This window comes from Vanellus vanellus (genome assembly GCF_965231255.1).
Source record: "Vanellus vanellus genome assembly, chromosome: 5".
NCBI lineage: Eukaryota > Metazoa > Chordata > Aves > Charadriiformes > Charadriidae > Vanellus > Vanellus vanellus.
In genome coordinates, this window is record NC_138910.1 from 23,320,604 (window position 1) to 23,340,134 (window position 19,531).

General features: G+C 38.8%; 1 protein-coding gene across 1 annotated transcript in view; it reads left to right on the plus strand.

The window, feature by feature from the left end:
* MYO3B (myosin IIIB) overlaps positions 1 to 18,800 on the plus strand; it is a gene marked incomplete at both ends in the record, with an annotated part of 214,491 nt that extends 195,691 nt beyond the window's left edge. Inside the window, 3 exons of the mRNA XM_082483458.1 lie at positions 16,829 to 16,935; positions 17,310 to 17,356; positions 18,665 to 18,800. Of these exons, the coding sequence (XP_082339584.1) occupies positions 16,829 to 16,935; positions 17,310 to 17,356; positions 18,665 to 18,800 (290 nt within the window). The remainder of the gene's footprint in view (positions 1 to 16,828; positions 16,936 to 17,309; positions 17,357 to 18,664) is intronic.
* Positions 18,801 to 19,531: the final 731 nt, after the last annotated feature.

The following is a 19,531-nucleotide window of genomic DNA, read 5'->3' on the forward strand; positions in this document are numbered from 1 at the left end:
ACCCAAAATACTCCACTTAGCTATAAGGCTGTTCACAATCAAACCAAGCATTTTGCTTGAGCCTTAATAGAGGGAAACCAGAATTGATGGTTGAATGTGAGTCTAATTAAACCAAAATTGAAGATGGGTGGATTCTGCCTTCGCCTTGCTATGCAGATCAATATCCTCATGTAATGTAAATTGAGCTGCTCTGTATCTCCCTCTTTTGCTGTGATTTTCTACTTCAGCCCCGCAGAAGAGCTCTGGTGTCCAGTGACATCTGTTCTAAATCATGTTTTGGAAAAAATGTAAATACAGAAAACTTGAGGTCAGGCCCAGACAAAGCGCTGGGCTAGCTCCCAAGGCCTCTCTGCATCTGGGATTGTTTGATGTCAGAAAGGCCCTCCACAATCAGAGCCATCAGTGATGGTGGCGAAAAGAGACCCTTCAGATGAGGCTTTCCGTGGATTTGCTAAAAGGCACTGGAAGTATTAAAGTATTTTGCAGAGTTCCCTATCTGTAAAAATCTGTGGCTGGCTGGGTGCTGGCCTCCTCTGGAAAGGAAAGTGTGCTGGGCTGGGGAGTACAGAGGCTTCACCCTGTCTGAACGAGCGGAGTGTTGGAGTAGATTTCTCCAGCCTCAGCCACTTTCACACTCGTCATGTTTTTCATAATTAGTTTTCATTTGTGTCTAATTCTGTCTGCACAGGCCTGCATAGTTCCTGGACCTTTAATTTATCAGAATCGTCAGATTTGACTTGATCAAAGTTTCGCTGAGCAACATTACATTCACATCAGACTAGTTGAAGGCAACATTGCAGAAGCAAGTGCTAAAGGCCGTATTCGTAAAAGGGTTGAAGTGCCTGAAAGAGTCTGAAATGCGCTCTGAAATGTGCACAGCTGGCATGAGCAGACCTTACATTCACAAGTACATTAGAAAATCACTCCAGACACAGGATAGCTAACTCCTTGGGCTCTGTAAGCTCAATAGAGCTGCTTTTTGTTTTCGTACTCTAGGCCCTAAGATCTTTTGGCACTGTTCTGGGCATTATTGTTTCCCTAAGAGAAATAACCGTGAAAATCAAGCTCTGCTGGAAAAGCAACTGGGAAGCAGAGACATCTTAACTAGAAACCAGTTTTAAAATGTGGAGTTGGCATACATTTTACATTTTTATCGAGTGTGTATTTACCAATTAGTCAGCAGCCTGAGCCAGTGGATTTAATGAACTTCGTGTGATTTATGCATAGCTTTTATTAATTGTGCCAGTAGGGATAAACGCCGGATACAAATAGATGCAGATGTCTCACTTCATTCTCCTTTAAATAATACTATTTCTTGTCGTTAAACTACTTTATTTTTAACTACTCTACATGTTGGAAAGTGATAATTTCTTACCTTCCATACTACTGTCCTTGCAAAGGTAAGGTTCAAAACTTTTACCAACCCATACTTTCACTGGCCTGGGCTATGCCCAAGGCTGATACAGAAGTTCAGAGAAGAAAGCATTTTCTCTTTCCCCCCTTTCTCCCGTCAGTGGAATGTACATTAAATAGTAAGTAGGCCACAGAAACAGAGAGCATGTGAATGACTTGAGATCCTGGTAATTTGAGCAGTCAGAGGAAAAGGGGGCCAGCACCTGGCTTTCAATCTCTGTTTCAATGAATATTTAACTACTTTATGCAAAGTGGGACACTTTCAACAAATGAGGCTGAGAGAAACCTACCTAAGAATATTTTCTAGCCCAGCAGTTAGGTTGCTCTCCTGAGAAGCGTGATGTTTGGGTTCAAGTCCCTGTACCAAATCAGTTAAAGGAGGTGTTTGAAGCTACATCTTTCCCATCCTAAGAACATGGCCTAATCACGGAGTTTTTGGATATCAGGCGTGGCAGCACTACCTCCTCTGTTTTGGGAAAGGAGTCCCCTTGTGACAAAATCAAAATGTTTTGTTTTTGAGATGCCAGAATGAATTGTTTCAACATCTCTGAAGTTTTTTCATGTTATTTCAGCTGAAACTGTTAGCTAATATGACCTGAATTCACAAAAAAGTTTCTGTTGCCCTAAAGTTCCAGTATTAGTGAAGAAGTAATTGAATGAAAAAGAAGCCCGACTAACTTCTAACTCAGATGCAGTTACAGTTGTCTGGTCATGGCGCTTCCTGAAGAGGGCCCATTAGTGGCTGTGCTTTATAGTTTTTTATTGGGATGCTTCTCTTCCACATAGGTGGAAATCCCTCCCCTTTAGAAATAAGGAGGGCTGTGATCTTGAGTACCCTGAACTGAAACAGATTTAAATTATCCCGGTGTGGCATGCTAATGGCCAAGAAGTGCGAACACCTTTCAGAAATCTTTAAACCTTTTCACCCATTAAACACCATTTGGAGCTTATACAACAAAATACTGGGCTGTTTTGAAAGATAAAACCCCTTATGCATATTGGCAACTCTAGTGAGATCGTTTTATTGACTTTGTGTGCTACTTTAATAGTTTTTTGTGTTCAAATGCCAGCAATCTAGAAAAGACTTTTTGATACCATAAAAAAAAGAAAAGCATAGGCACTTCTTGTGATGTCATTGACTTTTTTTTCCCCTTGAGTATCAACAATAAGCACATTTTTCTGATTGATACTAAGTTAAATTGCCATAGTTCTGCTTTTACTAGACGTTAAAAATGGCTGGATGCCATCTTAGTTACACATGGCAGCAGCAGAGCACTTCTTATCCACAGGTTTGCCGTAAGTTTTTTAAAAGGATAAGAAAAGTGCAGTTGCAGGCAGGATTACTGGGTTTGTCCCTTTGGTTCTACATGAAGTGCAAGCTTTGCCTCCTCTTCAGTGATGCAATACATGACAGGACATGAAAGATTTACTTCCAACAATTGTCACTATACACAAATAAAAGTAGAAACAGTAATCAGGTGTTCTCTCTCGGCTCCTTAGTCCCCTTGAACCCTCTCCTACCATGATGTTTCAGTACAAGGATGAACTCTGATGGACTCAGCCTCCTTTCTGTGGTCCCAGGTTCACAGCTAGTGTCTGGGGACTTAAGTCTTCCTCGAATAGTGGCACTAGCTACTGCTATTTCTTCTGTAAGAAGAGCAATAAATCATGTAGCTCTTCATAATATGATTGACTATCTCTTCCTCTGTGTGCGTTGAGCTCCAGTGAAATAAGTAATGATGGTGTTTAGAATGTCATCATGAGACATCTGAATTTAACACTTCAGCAGAGATGACTGGGAAATTCATCCCTCATAAGGCCGATGTTGCAAATTCTCTGTATGTTCAAACTGTTATCCTAGTCCTGGCTGTCTGCAGCCATGGGGGAAAGAGAAAGAAGGACGGGTGCAATGAGTACATTAGCCCTTTGCTGGCGCTGTCAGGTGGTACGGGCACCTTCTCAGCACAGGCCACGCAGCAGCTGTGTAGCCTGCCTGTTCGCATCCTACCTTGCGAGGATTTATTTTGAGATGTAGTGACTAAAGCCTTCTTTCTCTGAAAAATAAATACACAAAACACATAAAGCTAAGACTGTGTGCCAAACCAGCTAACTAAGATGTTTTGTATCTCCGCATAAACTTTCCAGATCAAGTCCTAATAGCAGAGTCACATGCAGAATGCCAAAAAGTGTAAGTGTACTTAACCTCTACTATGTATTTTAGAAATAAAAATAAGGACTTATGGTTCTGTGTAAATAATGTTTTCCATTTTGTACTGTGGATTGTTCTGAACAAAATGACGTCAACATAACGATGAAAGAACAGTAATTCATTTTGAATAAATGTTATTGGTAGACAGAAATAAAAAGGGATTAATCGTTAAATAGTAACATATATTTTAAAGAATATTGGTCCTGCTCTACAAGGCCTTACATGATCCATCATTATGCAGTGGCATAACGGATTGACTTCACGTAGATTGCGGGAACAAGTGAGTGTTTGCAATAAAACCTGAAAATCTTGTTTTGCTGTGTGTAGTGTTTTCTTCTAGAAAATTGCATCTTCAGAGAAGAAGAAATATCTTTGGCACCTCATTTTTTTGTGGCTGCTTTTTGAAGTTACAAATAATGCAAAGTCACCTAATCAAAAATGAAATGCGTGACGAGAGGGAGATAATTTCCTGCCACTCTACCCTGTGAAAACAAACAATGAACTGTAACTTATGGTCCACAAGTCATGTTTCATTGCTTTTTGCTATATTAGAATTTAAATATTTTTTTTAAATGATAATTTTATGGGCCTCTTTGAAGTGATTTATGTGTTTTGTACATTATTTGAAAACATAAATTTTTCTGATTATCTTCAGTTTGCCTCTGTCCACCCACCAGTTTCATATTCATTTAATTTAGACAATGCTGTGCAGCTACATGTGGAATTGATACTTTCCATGAAAGCAAAGGTTATTCCTGTGCTTATTTTATTGAAGAACCTAACAGAAGAATTTTTCATCAAAGATTAGCTTAAGTACTCCTACATGTTATTGTGTGTTTGTAGGAAGTGTATGGCTCTCAATTATCTCTGAATTAAAACTGTTGCATGAGCTAATCCAAGTATCATGTGGATAGAGTGAGTGCTGAACTTTTAAAATACAAATGAAGAGAAATGTGTATTTCTCTCTGCCCATAGCCTTTTACTTCATAGGGCCTTTTAATAATTGAAATAATTAAGATGGTCCTTTCTAAGGGGAAGAGTAGAAAAATTCTGTTATACATTTGCGTTTTAATCATATTTCTCTAAACCGTGTTAATATCAACGTGTTTTTCTGATACTTTCCGTTTTTTCCCTTGTATTCATATGCTTAGTGTTGGGTGGCTGGCTTCAGAGGAACTAATTCTAGTAGTGAAGGTGTGCATTAATGTTAGCGTTTTCAGGATATAAGCCTTTCTGCTGGGGACAGGATATTGTCATTATGGCATTACTGCAATAGGAGACTTTGATGAATCTGTTCACAGCGGTAAAACTGATTTTTAGGTTTTGTCTCTATGGGAAAGTTGGTATAGAATAAGCCATAATATAAATTTATGATATAGCGACTCAGTGCATGCCGGTGCTTTGCAAAGCTGCTCAAGTTAGATGTGAATCAGACCCTGGAGGCAGTATAGCTGGATGAGTGCGGTGCAGTGCCGTGCCTAAGCTAATTAGTCCTACTGAGAAGCAGGATGTGTTATAGAAAAGAGTTATGTTAATATGGCCATACTTCTCGGCAACCCGAAACAGATAAATCAGAAGTGGGATTCCAGGGCAATAGGTACGCTTGCAATGCACTAGTTTATTCATCTTGTAACTCTGTGTGGTCCTTTGTAGGTCATGCACTCAAGGAATTAGTGCACAGTGACTAATAAAGTGTTAATTCACAACTTGCATGCTCTGCAATACCCATAGACCCAAGTACAGAATGAGGACACAAACAAAATTTGATGTTGCTATATCAGAAGCTATTCTGTAGGGATATATTATTCAATTACCAGCCAAGAATCTGGTACAGATTTGTAAAAAAATGTCAAAGATCTATAGTAGATAAGAGGTGGAAAACACGTCCAAATCAACTCCCCCCCAAAATTTCTGATATTACTTAGTCCGCATTTTCTGCAGTGACAAGAAATTCCATGTACCTACACTGAGATACCATGAAGGAGCCTGATTTTCCAGAAGGGGTGAGCTGTAATGGTTCAAAAATCAGCCCTCCTAGTGCCTCAGTTTGAACCCTGAGATCACCACTCACTTTGGTAAAAGAAGGGTTTGTTAAGCTCTGAGGAATAAAATGCCATCAAAGTCACTGGAATTAGTCACGTATTTATGAGAAAAATAAAAAATTCAACTAATTCTGTAGCGTTTACCAATTTAAAATAAGTGACACTCAAGTACAAAGACTGTGTTCGGGGGGAATATGATACAGTGAGCTAATGTACTAATGCAAGCTGTGCCCTGTCGAGACAGGTGATTTCAGAACAAAACAACATATTGTCACATAAGCAAGTCACTATAATATCAGAAAGTCAACTCACTTTATTCATACATGTGGACATACGTGTATGTCTTCCTCTGCTCCCATGAGCTGAAGTCTTTGCCAAATTTTTCTTTAAGGACTTTTAGGAAGGACTGGATGAAAAGTACACATATCCCACGTGCCTTGCACTTCCCAAACTCTTACTGCAGATGGTGTGACTAGGTATCATGAAATATGTAGCCTAAAATTACTTTGTTAGGATTAAGATCCCCGTGTTGAAATTCTTTGCAGACCTCCCTCAGATTTCTTTAAACGTCTTTTCTACATTTTCTGAATATGCTTCGCTGCTACTGGAAGCTCCCATCTACCTCTTCAGGATAAAAGTTAATGAACGACACCTCTGGAAATAATAACCCCTTATTTTTTCACGTGTCTAGCATTCTACTATTAGATTCATAGTATAAGTTGTCAATAAAAGGTTTATGACTTGGATTTGGAAGGAGGAAAAAAACTTACACTGTCTTTCACAGGATACAGACATCTCTAAAGCCTGAAGGTTTTTTCTAGTCCTACTTATTTTTCTAACTCTGTCATAGACTGAAGAGTTTGCTCATGCTTCTTCAGCTTCAAAATATTCCCTCAGAATTTACGGGCCTGAGTTTGATTTGTAGATCACTTGTGAACTGTCACTAATTGTAGGTCTAATGTTAGGAGTCCCAGTGGCAATTAACAACGCCTTAAAGGACTGTATCACTGTAGCACGTAGGTCAGCAGCGTTAGTTTCCTTTATCTAGCCAAGATACCTTCTTTACTTCCAATATTTACAAATGGCAGACCAAATCACTGTGGCAACACTGGGAAGCAAATATCTAACTAGTGGCATTTTTGCAGGCTTCAGTCAAGCTTTCTTTAATACTTCCTTTAAAAGTTACTGCTGCCAAATACCTTGAATTCAGAAAAAAACTTCTTTCTTAATGAAGAAATCTACTGAGAGTTTTATCTTGGGCTTCTACCATTTATTCTTTGAAATATATGCTGAATCTGCTACACTCAAATTTGAGATACTACTTGTATCAATATGGACCCATGGTTTCAAGCCTTTAGATATGCAAATTGTGTTTCTGTAACGAACAAAACCTTAGAGACCATGCTGTTGTGGTTCCACAGAGCCTTTATTGCGCCTCATCATTATGCTAAATTAATACAAATTTCCTGTGTGTCCAGAATTCAAAGTCAATCAAGTGGCTTAATCTCTGAGGGTATGGGATAAAAATGCTATTATTACAGTTTGGAAGAAGGTGAGGGCTTACCTTTAAAAGCATCCAGGCTATATGCTAGGACAGCAACTCTGAAACATGGGCCCGTTATGAACCATATCTTAACTGAGTGTGAACTTACAGATTGCCTCCTGCCCTACTTTTGATTGCACAAACTCCCCACATTTGTATGATGCATTTTTGGCAACTTCCGTAGTTGGCTCTGCAGAGAAGCAGTATTAGAAAGGTATTTGTGATTTGTTACTGTTCTCTAATGCACTGAATGTTTTGACTTTTTATTTTTAAAAGTTAATCGCAGTGTTTACTTTTTGTGTTTGTTTCATCTTTTTTCCCCATATGCTTTGCTTTTCTTAGCTAGAATCCACAAGATGAACCAGTGCCAAGTGTCCAGTGAGTTTTCTGAGGCATATTAGCACGATACGCAGCTCTTGAGATCCACAATCTGCAGTTTAAAAATTTGTGCATTAGCAGGTCCAAATGTACTTTGGAGAATATCTCTAAAATTGATCATACTGTCGTGATATTTAGGATTTGTCCTTTAAAGTTGCCAAAGCTATTTAATCAATCAGATTGACTAAGTCATCATCCTAATTCTTCTTTGAAGGAACAGCTGCCATTTATGGTGCAGAAGTAATAATGAGTGGCTCCATTGCTGATGCTATGTTTGTAAGGATTTTTTGGATATCTTTTGTTTCTGAGCAATTTTGAAAATTTCTCATACCTCCAGCATGAGATGTGGTTTTTACTTTGGAAGGCAGGGAAGGACAAAATAGTCACCTGAGGTTCTTTCTAATCCTATTTTCTTTAACTTCACTAAATAAATAAACTGAGCCACCAGTCTGAGTCCCAACCACAACATAATGCTGATGGGACAAGCTTGCATCATGGCAAGGCTCTGGGTGTACAGTGCCCAACACCATAAGAAAGAGCATTTCCAGTCCAATCCAAGTCTGTTTGGCCTAATTTTCTCTCTCTGACAATAACCAAGAGCAAAAGCCTAGGGTATAGTACAAAAGTAGGGCAAGCAGAGATATTTGCCCAGAACACTCTCCAGCCTAGTATGGTTTGTAGCTCAGGGATTTCCGGATCCGGAAGTGATCTCTTTGTATTTAATTGCTCTCAGTAGGTTTTTCCCCTGCGAAATTCTTCGTTCTTCATTGTATTGATTATACAGCATCACTCAAACAGCAAGAGAGACATCACTTACCTCACATGATATTTCTTATCACCTGGTGCCTCTTGGATTAAGCAGGTCTTCTAAAACCAGGAAATACGCTGTGATATATAGTAATTCCAGCGTACCTGGAATGTCCTGGTTTTCATCAATAACTGTCTCTTCTGAAAACTTCACAAGAATTAACCAAAAAGAAGCTTTCACAACCGTGTTGGGTCAAGTTTAAGGAGGGGAAGAAAAATAATCATCAGTTAAATTTTCTGCATTGTCCAGAATTAGTTTCTGCCATTCAGGATGGTTTGGCTTGATTTTTTTCCTGAAGTTAAAGTTGTAGCTGTGTAAACCTCTTGGGCTTTGACTGGTTAGTTGACTAGTTGCCACACCTCTGGAACCCACTCTTAGGTGTTATTACATGGGAGGTGTATGAGGGGTTGTGTACATTCAACAAGTATAGGAAGACATGTCTTTAGGACCGTACTTGTAGAAGCATGCTGTTTGCTGACAGGTTTGAATCTTACCCGTGTTAGTCACTGACAGTTTAGTTCTTTGGTATGCTTTGTTTAATCTCTGCCTTTCCCCTCGACAGTTAAATCACTCACAATAGAAACTGAAAGAACTGACAAATACTGAAGGATCAGAATTGTGTTGGAAGTGGAAAAAACAACAAAAGCCAAGATTCTAACTATTTATGGATCTTGTTTCCCAACAAAGTGCACCTAAATGCCATTGTCTCAGAGTTCAGAGACAGCTAAATGATTGATTTCACATAAAATATTTGTTGTTCTAATTACAGTATCATCTGGGTCGTTGGCAACAAACAGATGCAAAAACAGCCTTTACATATCATCTTGAAAAACTTATGATTTGCTTAGTGTGCTTTATAATCTAAAGCATCTGGCTTTGCATAGAACTGCAGTATCCAAAATGAAGCCGTAAGTAATGAATCACTGGGTGGAAGAAAATGCATGGCTTCTGTTAGGAGTTCTTTCAGTGTGTGTATTCAAATGGTTCTGTTTAGGGTTATAAACAAAAGGCTATACTCACAGTTTTAGCAGTGTGTTACAGATTCTGGGATGCACATGACATCAAAGAGGCTACACTAATTTCCCTAGCAGTCTATGGCTCTTGGCACTATGAGCACACTCCATCTGAATAAACAGAATTCTAGTTCACCACAGTTGTGTGGGGGATCTGAGGTGATCATGAAGCTTGATTTTGTTTTATTTTAGATCTTTATATTATAGGACTTTTTACCCCTCCAGATTCTGTGTTTTCGGTGAATCTGGTTCCTACATTTGGAGCTATAGACTTAGACTACAAAGCACTTGACGCTGAAAATAATTAAATCTAACTTATTATTCTTACCTACCAAATCCAAGTAAGAGCTTTGAGTACACTTGAGTTGCAGGATTTGCTGAGGATTAATCACTCTTTCTAAGCATTAATATATATATTTTTTAAGTAGTTAACATCCTTTCCCTTAGCAACACTTAAGTGGAGCTCCAGTAAAATATTTTGTGAGAGTTAGCAAGGCCTGAAGCCTTGTAACTCCTCAAAGGACGTCTGATTTATTGTTCTTTCCATGCTTGCTTGTCACTAGCAGCATGAAGAGCACCAGCCGCTATAAATATTCCTGGACGCTCTTCTGTAGAGGAAGGGACTGAGGGAATTTGGTGGCAAGAATGGTTCCCATCATATTATTGCTCATTATATCAACAGAACGGATGGCCTTATTGAACATTTGCAGAGCTCTGAAGCTACTGCTAGGTAAGCATGGAGTATCCTGGGGAGAATTACAATTGTTCATAGTATTAAATATGCCAATATGCCTCCAGGCTCCCGATGTTACTAGATTAATCAAGTCCTCTGATGCCAGAACTTAGATTCTACTGCTTCACCATTAATGGTTGTTTATTCCCTTTTCTTCTCTTCCTTAGTTTCTCAGTATCTTACTTGATTGTTTCCTTTTTTGTCTTTTTCCTGTCTGTTTCTCCTTCCTGTTGTTTTCTCTTTCCCCTCTCATTAACCTCAGAAGGGAAAAGAAGATATTAGAGACATACCTCGTTACTTAAGTCACCGAGTAGCCTTGCTCTATATTCTCTCCTACCCTATGTTGCTGTCTCTTGGTGTGGTTTTGCCTGTACTGCGATTAAAATCTTTCAGAGACGGTGTGTTTATTTTCTATCAGCCTCCAGCATTTTCGCAGAACTACCATAATATAATTAAATGTATAGTATATAGCATAGACCTGATAACTTCATTTTTCCCAAATGAAGCTACAGATTGTTCTACAGTACTTGTTCTGTGAAGCCTATTACAGCCGTTATCCTGTCCTTGTTTCTGGTGCATTTATAGTTGGTAGCATTTAACAGGCAGTGTACAAATACTCTGTGTTGTGGGCCTGGTATCTCTTAATGCGTGCTCATACTGAAGTCACACTGACCGCAGTTTGGTACAGGGGTGTGCAAGATAAATCTGCGTTAACTGGTTTGAGTACGGCAGGCAGGCAGGCGCAGCAGGAGCTCAGTGGGAGCTAACTGCCTGAGTATTCACTCTGTTTCTCAGGCAAGTTTTTCATTTTACTCCCATTCTGCACTTATGGTGTGATGCAAATTTGTGCAAATGGTGGAGAATCATGGGAATGAGAAAGGGAGGAAAACACGTTTGTACGAACACACATGGCCAAACAGCATTATGTGCCCTTCGTAAATCTCTCTTTTTTAAAATAAAGCTGAAATAATTAAAATCGTAAAGCCTAGTGCATTTACAGCATTTTTTACTGCATGTGACGTTCAGTCACTGCCATTTGACACTGATACGAGTGGGACCAGAATCACTAACCCCTCGAGTCCTCTGCTTGAACAGACTTGTATGGCACAGAAGAAAATGTAGCTGTTCCTTGAAATCAACATGCTGCACATAATTATCCACTTAACATCCAGTCCAGGAGGAGGATGTATATTATCGTTGTCTGTGAGGTCATTTCTGCGTTTGCCCAAGACTTCAAGAGAAAAAGTGAAGTTAAGTTGCTGCCTTGAAAAATGATTCAAAACTGGAAAAGCTTGAAAACATCAAAATACATATAAATTATCAAAGGAGAACAAAGACAAGTTTTTCCACAAAAGTCTTCTCCCCAGGCTATAACAATGCTTTACATAGGCATGATCAATATATCCAGGCTTGAGAACCAAAGTCTTTTGGAATAAATTAGACTGGCAGGAAAAGAAACAAACAAAGAACAAATTAACATGATTTTAAACATTGCTTAAATTTTCATGAATGTAGACCTTGAGATGTTATGATGAGATCCCATGAGCCTGTGCTAATATTTGCTTATAATTAAGGGTTGCACTTTCATGTTTCATCAGATATTATAGATTGGAAATCAGCCACATGCTTACTATTTTTCTTGGTCATACTGATTTATCTACTTTATTTGCTTACTCTGTTACTAATATATACGATCCCCTAAATGGCCCCATTACCTTTCCTTTAGCAGGCTGCCCCTTCTCGTACTCTAAATCTCCCCTTCTGAGTAATTAGAGAATAACTACCCTTCCTGGGATATTAGGTGTCTGTTCACCTACAACAGAAAAAGAGACAAGACTAACCCATTCCAAACTTGCTTTGCGTAAATGGCTTCAGAAGGAATGTGAGAGTACTCAGCTCCACCCTGCAATACGTGTGGTAGTGGTTGGAGTCCCTTCGGCACGGGAATCGGCAATGCAGCCTGCTTTGTGGCACGGACACATTGGCAAAGATCCCTTCTGTGCATTCCTTGCTAAAAGTAAGATGTCATCCAGAGTTTAGAGCCCTCTTTGTGCTGCACCGACCTTAAAACAATCTGACTCGCATCAGTGGGTTTTACAAGTTCCAAACGCAGTTGTAGCTGCCTCGTCACCATTTTCTCTGCAGAATTCTCCATATAGGAAAAATTAGCAATGTTTGGTGAGGTTATCAGCGTCAAGGGAATTCTGAAGCAAGCGTTTAATCATGAACAGTTTATGAAGACCCTAGCTTCATTTCAGAGAGAAAATGTGATGATTCTCAGTTCCTCCGAAGAGCGTGCCCAGTGCCTGTCCACAAGTTTTCAATACCAACATAAGCAGGACAAACAGGACATCTAAGATGAGATCTTCACTGAATATCAAGTTAAATCATCTGCCTCATGGGAAATCATTAGAAAATTACATTTTTGCAGGTACTCTTTTGAAAATATTGGTCAGGGCCCAAATGCTAGATGCAAAAGTCCTTGTGTCAGTGCTAAAGAGCATTCTAAAGTCTTTCATTAAATCTTACTGTTTGGCACTTTGTGCGTTTCTGAAACAGTCCTTTGCAGCTTATGGAAAGGATGGATTTTTAAACAGAAAAATCATCTCAATAAGATACGGCATAAGAAATATGCTAATCATCTCCAAGCCAAGAGATGTCATAAAGGTGTCATTATGATGGATGTGATGGCTAAATGAAGAAAAATGTTTCCGTTTCAGCCATAAGAAAGCAAAGAAGAAACACATGAAAATTCAGAGGTGAAAGTATATCCCAGAAATCAAAAGATCAATACAAAATCTTCTGCAGATTGAGATTCGTGTTAAAAATCGCATTAGAGAAATGAATTGATAATTAATTGATATTAAGCTCGAAGACATCTGTGTCATATCTTCAATAGTTTTTAACTGTAGCTTGAGTCAAAACATACCTTTTCTAAAAGCTTCCAATCTCAACCTGAGTTTCCATCATACTGCTAAATATTTTTTTTTTCTCCTGACTCATTGTTTTCACTATGTGCTGTTTTCCTGGTCTGAAATGTTCTTCCACTTCTGACCATTAGACAATTCAGACCTTTGTTACTTAAGGTGAAAACCGCTCCACCTTCTATACAGGGGTTTAGACTTGCTTCAAATCACCTCTTACGCTTCTTTTGCAAAAGAAATGAAATAGAACAGCTTTAAATTTCTCACCGTATGGCAGATTTTCCAGATTTCAGATTGATCTCGTTCTCAAAATATTCTGCACTTTACAGCTCCCACTTTAAAATAATTCTGCACTCAACGATAAAACTCTTTTCCTGTTTCTGTTGAGTGGCCCTCTGCTTTGCACCCAGTCTGCTTCATATTCAGCTGAGTATCTGTGATGATTCCCAAGTCTCTGCTGGAGACACTGCTTTCTAATTATGCAATTCCCAATTATGAAAAATGTAACTCGAAAGTTTGACTTTGCATTTAGTTGAAAAAACAGATCTTTTTAATCTCTCTGAGCGCTGCAAGGTCCTGGTCTATTGGCTTGGGCTCTTATGTACCAGAGAAATAAAAAAGATAGCCAATAGTGGTAATGGAGGAGTAAACAGAAACCCCATCATTTTGTTTACTTATAAATACTGTGTACTCCAACAGATTTACCCATTTGCCAGTTTCTAATTCCCTTCACTGTAAGCAACATCAATTTTGTGGTAGCTTTAGGGAAGCATCCACATGAGCCTGCTCACCCATGTGTATCAGCCTCTCTGGGTTTGAGTGAGGAGAGGAGGAGGACTCCCAGAACCTCCGCTACCCTACCATTGCTACATCAGCCGACACACTGCACTTGGCCGAAGGCTTTTTGCCTACTCTCCGTTATTTCTGCATTGAAGTAAGGAATTTACTAATAAAGAAATTGTCACCTAAGGAATTTCTGCTCTTAGAGTTACAAAGCAGAAGTTTTCTTCCAGAAAAAAAGGGAGGCAGGTCTCTTAAAAAAACGGTGCTACAGGACAACCTGGAGGAAGTGCATGTGCTCGCTCCCTCATCTGGTCTCTAAACATGTAGCAAACTCGGGAGCCTGGACATGCCAGAGGCACGTGGCACAATTTGGGTATGGTGTAAACAATACCCTGTTAATGATACTGGTGCTGCTGGTATTGCTATTAAAATGACAAGTGACTTTTTTTCTTATTGGTGGCTTTAAGGTAGTCATCAAAGCAAAATATTTTAGAACAGCATTTAAAATGCCTATTCAACTGCTGAGTGTTGAGCACATGTTAATACTGTTTTCTCCAGATATGGTAGTTTATGATAAATGTTACCAGATTTTGTACTGTTCGTGTAGTATGCTACTAAACACTAAGACAAATGGGCCCACTGAAAGGGTATTTCCTTTGGAGGACACAAGCTGCGGACCACCCATAGAATACACAGAAATAATTAAGTGTCGGGATAAAAAGCTGGAGCAAAATATTAGCGTCTCAGAATCCTAATGAACAAAAGACGATTTTAAAACAAAGACTATACATTTAGGTCTTTTGAAAAAACGACATTAAGGCCATAACAGCATTTGGGAGAAAGGAAAAAAGAACACCCTGTCATATTATCGTACTGTTTGAAAATTTCTAAATATTTGCGTGCTGTGTTTTTACTTCTGGAAAGGTGTGTGAGAGAGGTGTGAAATTACGCAGAACTGTGAGGACCTGAGTCTTTATTCATACCCGCCTCTTGCTAGAATAAAAAAATTATTTGAGGAGAGGTATTTGAGAACTACATTGCTGTAAAAAGGAACTCCTATGGCCTTGTGACTGAAAACATTGCTTGCAAAAATTGCAGACACTGCTGTCCTGAGACAGAAAGCTCTGAGATCAATTTGAGTAACTTTTAGACCAAACATAGAGACAGTAGAATATAGTTATGGCAGGTCTTCCGCAAAACTTCCAGGGATTTCAGAGAGAACAAAATTGCACCTACGTCCTATCTAAATATTAACGAAAAAGCTTTCCAAAGGCACAGGTATTACTTGGGCAGCCAATTTCCCCAGAAGTGTTTTCTGGAACAGCTTCTGCCTTCTCTGGTTTTATCCAATACAGGTAAGTAGCAAAGGTTCAGGCTCAGCTGTCACATTCTCTTTAGCAAAAACATAAAGGTTTACAGAATTTGCAAGTATAAAGCATTGAAGCTTGGGGTATTAAATTAAAGCAGCATGAACGTATTATTTAAAAGTTACTTTGTATTACTGGAGAAATGTAACCTTTCTCTATGAAACTGGTTTTGAATTTTAGACCCAGCTCTGCAGCCTGTTCGCTGGTGGCCATTTAACCCCCCTCTCCCTCCCAGGTGTTGTGAGGGAACATGACAGTTGGCACGAAACAAGTGCTCCCCTCCCACACAGACATTGCAGTCCCACACTGAGAGGAAACTAATATCTTTCAAATTTCACTCTTGAGAGGGAGAAAGACAGTGAAAGAGAGAAAATCTCCCAGAACAGTCAGTCATTTGACTGAAAAGGCCGAAGTTCAACCACCTCCTCTACCTCACTCACTAATTGCAGGAAAGTACAATAGTTGCAGACCGTAAACCTGGGTGTATGATAAACCTCCTTTGTAATATTACCTGTTCCTTAAGGCCAGATCTTACAAAAGGATTTGTGAGATTAGAGCCCTGCATCCACACAAGCCATATTGACTTCAGTTTTGAAGTGTTTAAAGGAACTCATGTGCTACTTGATCTTTGTGCTGGTCTTTTGTATCGGAGCAAGTTTCCTGTGCGGTATGGAATGCGAATGTGATAAGATGTATATTTTTCCTCCGGTGCCATCAAAAACTGTTTTTATTCATAGTGGCACTAAAATAATTTTTAACAGGGAGATATCAGAAAAGTCAAAGGTATTGGGAGAACTATTTGAAAAGTAAATGACCTTTCCTTACCGCCCCCCCAAAGTGTCTTTTAGTAACCTAGCAATTCTGATTTATCCTGGAAATAGTTGTTCTGGTAGTTTAGAGGATGTGCCACAGAAAACGCCTGGTTAGGTATAAAGCACACTATAATGTCTTTTTTTTTCTTAATAAGAAAAAAAAATGAATAAAAAGGCTGTTAGTTCTTTTCAGAATCCACCCCTTCTGAAAGATTTCCTTCATCTCTAAACTCTGCTTTCCAGATGACTTTAAGCAACTGTTACTTTACAGTACATCACAAATTATATTAAGAAAGCATAATTCCAAACCGGTCCTATTGCTCTGATTAAACAGAGAGCCATGTCAAGAAGGTAGCCTCTATATAATAAAAGTGATTATAATAGACTAAGTCTCATCAGTCAAAGGCCTTTATTACTGTCTACTGTAGAAAAACGGTTTTGCTGCTGCTGAATGATATACCCCTAGCTAGTCACAATATACCTCATTTCCTGCTTAGATAACAGAAGATACTACGATAAAGTGTGAAAGGAATAAGGAGCTGTGTGATATAGATACATGGAAGAATAAAAAATGTTATAAAAGTAAAATTGAAGTTCTGCTTAAAAACTTGTGTTTGAACTAAGTTTCAAAAGAGAAAACAAAGATCCCTAAGTTTCTGTGTGCTTACTTTGGATAGGACAGACTTGCTAATAACTCCAGGACCAAATAGGACAGAAGAAAAGACTGTTTACAGACTAAAATACGCTAAGACATACACAGCACCTGGCACAGCTTAAAACTAAATTGTGTTATCTTACTGAAGGTTCAGAAAACTGTCTTGAACAGAAGCTGAGAACACCTCGTCGACGATGTCAGCAGCCCAAAATGCTGAATAGCCCTGAGGACAACATGTACTATAACCAGTTAAATGTGAGTTCAAAGTGGCAATAAAGCTGTTTTACTGGCTTTGTTTCCAGTTAATAATTCTGTTATTAATACCTGTTTCAGCCCCTCCAGCCCCACCCCCACGTTCTTCTGCTCTCGTCTTGAACATGTGCTTATGCTCTTTATCTGTTGCTTTCATGTCAGGATGTCTGCCTTCACGGTGAATAATTGATGTGGTTTATCAAAGACGAGCAAGATGCATGCTTCATCAGGCTCACTTGAGCCCTTTGATCAAAAAAATTATGCTGTGACTTCTGATATTATCAGCATCTGCTTGCATTCAACACAAAATCACTTTGAATTAAAAATTAACGACTTGCTGCTTTGCTTTGACTGTGTGTTCTTGGCCCTCTCCACAGGGAACTCTAGAATATCAAGGGAGCAAGAGGAAGCCAAGAAAACTTGGGTAAATATCTATCTTCTTAGTTCTAAGCAACTGTAAACAGAAGAAGTCCTTTGTGATATTACAGAATATGCAAAACTTTCTAGAGAGGTTTCTAAAAATAAACAATTAACATATTTCTGTGCATTGACATTGGACGTTTTCTGCAGAAGCAAATGTAAAACTTGTATGTATTCCTGTCTGCAGACACTAGAACTGATTCTTACAAAATACTCTCCACAGCTCTCTCTCCACTACTAGTACAAAAATAGAGCTTTTTTTCATGTTTTTAAGTGCATTTAGCACCAGGGAAAGGTGCCAGATGAAGGGTGTTGAAACTGAAGTTCTCTGACCTAGAACAGGGACAGAAGCCCTGCCAGCTTTGCAGCACCACACTCGCAATGGGCTTCAGCCCTCCTGGGGGAGCACATTTTAAGAACCAACGGAGAGGCCACTCAGCCCAAAAGGAACTTGCTCCTTCTCTGTTGAACCACGTCAGTTGTCATTGTCACATGAGCGGTTATCACCTGACAATAGGTAGAAATCTCTGAAAACAATTAACGAAAGCCAGGCTGGCTACTATACAGTTGCCAAAATATTTCATTGACTGGTCACATGGGCCAGAGAGAGCTGGTCTTGCAAATGCATCTACTCCAAAAATATACAAGAACTTTCTGTATTATTTCCTCTGGTTTTAATTAACCTTCTGAATATAACTGTATGAATAGGAGGTCTTTGAGTCAAGATTAAACCTCAAAATTTTGCATGACTGTGCAAGATTTGTTTTGTTTGTTCTCCCTCCCCTAGTTTAAAAAAGTCTGTATTCCTGTTCAGGGAATAAAAACACTAACATGGGACTGCAGCGCTCATCATACATCACAGGAAAATGAAAGCCCCTTGATGTCAATAGGGCTTTCCCCCAAAACTGGTGATGTGCCCTTTGACTCATATTCACAGCAAACCATCAGCTGAAATACGTTATCAAAATCATACCCTACTTGTGGAACATATACAGACAAAAAAGTCACATTGCTCAAATGAAGTGCCCATTTGATACAAATAGTTGGTGTATCATTCTGTACACCCAAACTGAGAGACTATATCGCATTTCACTGATCCTCAGAACAGTTCAGAGTATAATCATAAAAAAGTAATAGCAAAGTAAAAGTATGTATAAAAGCTATGTCTTTCTCATCAAATCATCCCATCTTTTTTTTTTCCTTTCTTGTATTAGCACTTTTCATTTTCATATCCACAGAGAAGTTTCTATTTCTGAAGATATTGGCAGAAATCATTTTTTAAATTAATAAATGTTGTTTGTTTTCTTTCAAGCCAAATCAAAGTGCTTGACGGGGAGGATGAGTATTACAAATCATTGTCAGCTGTTGAATCTATCCCTGAAGATGACAGCTTTCTCAGTTCCCCATCTCCTCCTTCTTCAAGAAGTGTGTCTTTTGCTCAAAGCTGAACCTCACTTACTCTATTAACTAATACTGGTAAGAGTATCTTCATGCTGGTAATCTCATCCAATTAACTTTGTGCGTGCGAGTTTATATAATATATTAAAAATACAATTTCAGCTAGTAACTTACTTTCACTATTTTAGACCTGGTTGTGCAGCTGTAAATTGTCCCATTTAGCTCTATTTCTATAAGCAATTGCAGTAAAGGGGAGCAGCGCTACCTGTATGTGTTGATGTTGGTAACCGACACGTTTCTTTAGCAGCAAGGGTCGTTTAGACAGTTTCGACCCCTTCTTCCCTGCTCCCCTCAGCTGCTGTTCCCACCCTGTGCCATCCCTTCTGTTGTGCTGGCACAACTGCTGGTAGAGCTGTGTGAAAAATAAGATCAAGGAACTGAACTGGATTAAAAGACCTCTGTACTGATATCTTTCATTTGGGGTGAAAATGTTTTGGTTTTCATTAGACTGATATTAAACATTATCCTTTATAACTTTCTATGCTGACTTTTAATGCTACAAAAATGTACAGGGTAAAATCATCTAAAATAATGTGTCTCGATTTACCTCATAAATATTTTTCTTCTAAAGTATTAGTTTACCATAAGTTTAACTTGAAGAATTCTTTCAAATACAAGTAAAACAGTTTCAAAGTGAACACTGCTTCATATAGCCCTTGTGACTGGAACCATCATTCTGGCTTGTTATTCTTGTTATCCATGCAAGTATTTAATTTCTTTC